Raw genomic sequence first — 5,457 nt, 5'->3', positions numbered from 1 at the left:
GTGTGTGTGTGTGTGTGTGTGTGTGTGTGTGTGTGTGTGTGTGTGTGTGTGAAAGGTGAACTTACAACAATCAAACGGAAACAGGATCTTTGTTCGGTTTTAGTTTTAATAAGAGTTTTACGGCACTTGCAACACAAATAGGTCATGCAAGAGCCGATGAATAGGAGTGTTAATAGAAGGTAACAAACAAACAAATAAAAAAAAAGACGAAGGAGAGATAATGACGATACATGTTTGATAGGAAAGAAGGAGTTTATTTAGGGGGGGTGGGGGTGTACTATATGGATGGAATGGGTCTTAATATCTCTGTGCACTACTGAGGCATGGTTCTGCGCGGGAGTGGGTGTCTCGGCAACTGGTCAGTTCACTGGACAGCCGAAGACAGAGTCGGCAGCAACTGGTTCTGACGTTAAAGTGAGAGCTTCCAGGTCTACCACTGACAACGTTAGGATGTGGGGTTTTTTTTCATAGCAATGAAGTAGTAGAAACATCTTTTTAATGTATCAAATCAGCCTGCTCACTGTCATCTATATTATAATAAATAAACATTTCTGGTAGCGTTAACCTTTATGTCACTTTTAAAGAAAAAAAGTCAGTACAGTCTTCAGTCCTTCACAATTTTTACAAAGGTAGCATTCAAAATTAATAAAACCATGACCAAGCATTATTTTCATGATTTAGGAACTTAAAAATTTATAACATTGCAGGTTTTCGTTTCTATGGAGAAATCGCTGTATAAAAACATCTTTAACAATTGAACCATTGTTTCCCTATTCCAGTTTTTTTAAAAGCTAGCTTCTGCTGTTCTGTATAGGCCCAAACGCTGCTCAGATAAAAGCAAACGGAAATCTCCAAAGCGTACTTGACTTATTGCTGATATAATGCACCACCTTTTTATCGGGAGACCAGTATTCATAATACCCGATAGCGAAAGATCTTGTAAGCTGATTAGTGTTTAAGCCCTTAATCAACTGCTGCTTGCTTTGTATGCTTCCCAGGAAGCCGATAATATTTCTGAGTGTTCTAAGATATGATAGTGATAGGGTAATAGTACACATTGTAAAGTGAATAGATCTTACTGTTGAGCGAGTATGTGCTCAACACAAATGCTATTCATTATTTGTTTTTCACCAGTTGCTGTCACTACAACTCCACCGCATGAACCGTGCCATGTCGTGGGACCAAGTCATGTTCTCAGAATCTTGTTAACCTTCAAGCAAAGTCTGACTTTGACGTACGTTGTGAAAACGCCAAACACGTTGTGGTCCGATAAAACGTCTGTCTCGTCGAAGAGCGGAAACGCGGATAGAGAGAACGGCATAGAGGAAAAAAACTGATCTTTTACTCATTCCTCATCCTTCCTGTCTTACCTTCCAAACTACTTGTCCAGGTTTCTATGATTTGAGTTGATTAAACCAATGTATTTTGAATGTAGGTGTTTTACTCCTCCAAAGACACAAGTTAGATCGTTTAGGAGGTGGTAGGTGATTCAAAGAACGTTGCACAGTAGGAAGAGTCAACGATTGAAAGTAGGTCAAGATGGCAGCAGAGGACCAATAATGTCTGGTTTGAGGACTCGATTTTCTTCCCTTAAATCAAAAGCCCGATTTTAATTTGAAACCTGTCATGCTCGATAAACAGGAAAAAAACGTTTCCTTAAATGGCGCTATTTAAAAAAAAAGACTGCCAAAGTACTTGAAAAAGGAAGAATTGACAAGTCAAGTCAGTTTTGCGAGAAGTGGCTAACTTGTGAGAGCATAACCCGGCGCTATGAGCTGTGTCGTCACCATGGACTTGAGTTAGAACATCCCGGACCGTGTACTGTGGACGCGCGATTATTGAAGGGCAAAACCACCAACCTCGTTTAGCTGAGTGCACGCGCAACCTTTCCCTCCTTGCTTTCCATTTAATTCCAAACAGAATCAAATGACGTGGTTCATGATGGACCGGAATGACGCCACAGTGCACATCGTCGCTGTCGCAAGCAGTCCACTCAAGTCCAAATTTGGAAAATTCTCGATGTTTACACCCTCTCAAAGCGCCATCAAAGATGAACCTTTCAGCATCACCAAAATGCAGTTTAATGCTATTGTCAAGGCTTACGATTTTCTTGCTTTTTTTTTGTTTCCTGACGGGAACATGACAACAAAATCTAGGGTTTTTTTCCCTCTGACGTAAAATGTAGCCAAATAGACTTAAGTGGATTGCTTGCAACACCGACGACAGTCTAGGATATTCCACTCCAAGTGTATGGTAGCTAGTCTAGTGAGGTGACGGTGACCCATCCGTGCCACCCACTGGGACAGTTGTGCTCATTGCAGGCCCTCGAGTCCTCGCCGTTGCCGTCACAGACGAGTCCGCCGTGCAGAGGTTGCTGGCAGTGTCGCACCCGCGTCTGCACGCCGCCGCCGCACGAGCTGGAGCACCCGCCCCACGCTCGCCAGGACAACCACTCGCCGTCCACTAGTGGAGAGAAGACACACAGCGTAACCCACAGTTAGACACAAGAACGACAGGACTGATTCTCTCCGCTGGTTCGAACTGTTCACGTCCGCTTTGTTTGCCTTGAGCGGGGTCTACAAACTTTTAATGTATAAGAGAGGAACTATTCGCTGCCAAAGGGCTGAGAAGACTATGAGGAACTTTTTGGGCACCAAAGGGCTGAAAGGCCTTTGTGGAACTTGTAGCTACCAAAGGGCTGAGAGGACAAAATTATGGAACTTGCAGCTACATAAGGGCTGAGAAGACTATGTGGAACTTTTGGCTATCAAAAGGCTGAGAGGACTATGTTGAACGTTTCCTTACTAAACGGCTGAGAAGACGATTTTATGGGACTTGTGGAAAAAAAATGGCTGAGTAAACTATGTGGAATCTTTGGCTACCAAACGGCTGAGAGGATTAAGTGGAACTTTTGACTATCAAAAGGCTGAGAGGACTATGTGGAACTTTTGACTTCACAAGGGCTGAGATGATGATAATATATGAAACGTGTGGCTTTTGGCAACAAAGGGGCTGAGAGGATGGTATTATGAAACTTGTGGCTACCAAAGGTCTGAGCCAATTTCTCTTAGTGCTCATTTATATATTATTATTCAACATTTCAGAAAAAAGGGTAGTGCAATTGTGTAACAAGATCCCAGTCTTTTGGAAACAGGGAGTCTGAAGAGTTGGACATTTTTACAACGACAGACGGTCTGGGTCAATTCAAGGCAAACTCTGAACAGCGTGTGAAGAATCCGTCCCATAGTTCACGAATTTAGTAGAATGTTGTGGATGGGGGACGAGGTGGGTGGAGGTGGAGCTAGGGTGGGGGATGGTGATGGAGGGGAGAGGATCTCATGAATCCACCCCATAGTCACGACTTTTATAGAATGAGAAGGGTGGGTGTAAGGGTGGAGGAAGACGAGGGTGGAGAGAGGAATGGAAAGGGGAGGGGATGATAATAATAATTATTATTCGGTCATACAGGAGATGGGATACAGCTGGACAGAGGTGGAGACTAAATCCCAGGATATGACATTTAGAGAGTTCTTTTCGGTGACACGGAGTGAGAAATGATGACGATGATGATGATGCTATAGCTTGTAGTTATTAGATCTTACATTATTTTTAGTATCATTTCCCTGATGAAGCCCTTTACCGGGCGAAACGTTGAACCTGTATAAACTTTGAAAATTCTACCAGTCTCAACCTTTTTTATTCCCTGCTATTTACAATGATGATGATGATGATGATGATGATGATGATGATGATGATGATGATGATGATGATGATGATGATGATGATGATGATGATGATATCACACAGTGTTAAGGTTATGGTTAGGGCTAGAGTTAGGATTTAAGGTTAAAGGGTTAAGGGTTAGGGGTTAGTGGTTAGGGGTAAAGGATATGGGGCTAGGGTTATGCCTAGTGGTTAGAGTTAAGGTTAGAGCTAGTGGTGAAGACCTGGGGCTCTGGTTAGGGTTAGGGTTCGGGTGGGGTTAGGTTAGGGTTAGGGTTAGGATAGGGGTAAGGATTAGTGTTAGGTTAGGAATAGGGGTTAAGGGTTAGTGTTGGGGTTAGAGTTTGAGATAGGGTTTGGGTTTTGGTTAGGGCTTGAGTTATTGTTTCGGTTAGGGTTTGGGTTAGGGTTTGGATTAGGGTTTGGGTTAGGGTTGGGGTTTGGGTTAGGGATTAGACAGGGTTTGGGTTAGTGTTAGTGTTAGGTTAGATTAAGGTTAAAAGTTAAGGGTTGGGGTTAAGGTTGGGGGTATTATTATGGTTAGGGTTACGATTAGGGATTAGGGTTATTGTTTGGTCGGGGTTTGGGTTAATGTTTGGGTTAGGGTTTGGATTAGGGTTTGGGTTAGGTTTATGGTTAGGGATAAGGTTAGGGTTAGTGTTAGGGTTAGGATTTCGGTTAGGGTTAGGGTTTGAGTTAGGGTTAGGGTAAGGTTGGGATTTGGGTTAATGATTAGGCCTAGGTACAGACACATGCTAGTTCTTTTCTTTTCATTTGCTTGATTTATTTTTCCTAGGGAAGAGGGAGGTTCGGCGCTGGGGTAGAAATAATAATAAAAAGGTATGTTGTAAAGGGGAAGGGATGCAGCGTAGTGATGCAGTAATTTGTTTGAATGGGAAGAGGTTGGAAGGGAGGAAGGAGACGTACGAAATATATTTTATTCCAGGAAGAGAGGGGTTCTGAGATGGCATGGGATGTGGAGTTAGGGGTTACGGAATTTTTTGAAATAATTTCAGTGGATTCGGGGTGCAGAGATTAGTTTATTTTGATGGGTTCTGTACTAGTATGAATTTATTTTAGGAAAACGTGTAGGAAAAATGAGAGTTTTATTATGAGGAAAGGGGGGGGGGGTGTCGTTTGAGAAGGGTGTTGCTCCGATGTTTTGATAAGCCCTGTGTCATCTGGACCACACTTGTCCAGTCTGGTAAACGGACTACATATGTAACAAATTCTCGAGATTACCTGGTAGATCGAAGCTGGGGAAACAAAGACAGATGAAATCGAACCTAGTGTAGAGAAACATTGAGCATTATCATCTTCAAAGCAAATAATTCTATAAGGGAAATTTCATAATTATTACTGGAAGAGGTACGAACATTTTATAGGGGAAAAGAAGTACTATCATCTGTTCGATACTTTGTAGTTAACACTGGATTCCTCCAAGCCCGTGACAGAGAATCAAATACTATTGTGGGAGGCTCGTCCTGCCTGTGGTGCCGATGGAACATTTCATGTCATTTCATTCAAGCAAACAGGACAAACGGGGAGTGGGTTGGGGAGGACGTGCGTTATGATGCTCAGGGAAGCATAGAGATGTTGGTCAAAATCTCCATGTCAATGCTAGTACTTACAAAAACCTGCTGCCTGCCAGCATGCCAACCGAAGTGGAAATTCGCCTGCTATCTATCTATCTATCTATCTATCTATCTATCTATCTATCTATCTATCTATCTA

At 42.6% G+C, this 5,457-nt stretch overlaps 1 protein-coding gene across 1 annotated transcript in view; it reads right to left on the bottom strand.

The window, feature by feature from the left end:
• LOC101859163 (SCO-spondin-like) overlaps window positions 1-5,457 on the bottom strand; it is a gene marked incomplete at its 5' end in the record, with an annotated part of 124,633 nt that overhangs the window by 86,793 nt on the left and 32,383 nt on the right. Inside the window, 1 exon segment of the mRNA XM_035969136.1 lies at window positions 2,276-2,499. Within this exon segment, the coding sequence (XP_035825029.1) occupies window positions 2,276-2,499 (224 nt within the window).

Source organism: Aplysia californica, unplaced genomic scaffold (genome assembly GCF_000002075.1).
Source record: "Aplysia californica isolate F4 #8 unplaced genomic scaffold, AplCal3.0 scaffold00119, whole genome shotgun sequence".
Lineage (NCBI taxonomy): Eukaryota > Metazoa > Mollusca > Gastropoda > Aplysiida > Aplysiidae > Aplysia > Aplysia californica.
Note: the sequence above shows the minus strand (reverse complement) of the source record. Positions and strands in the feature narration are given on the sequence as shown.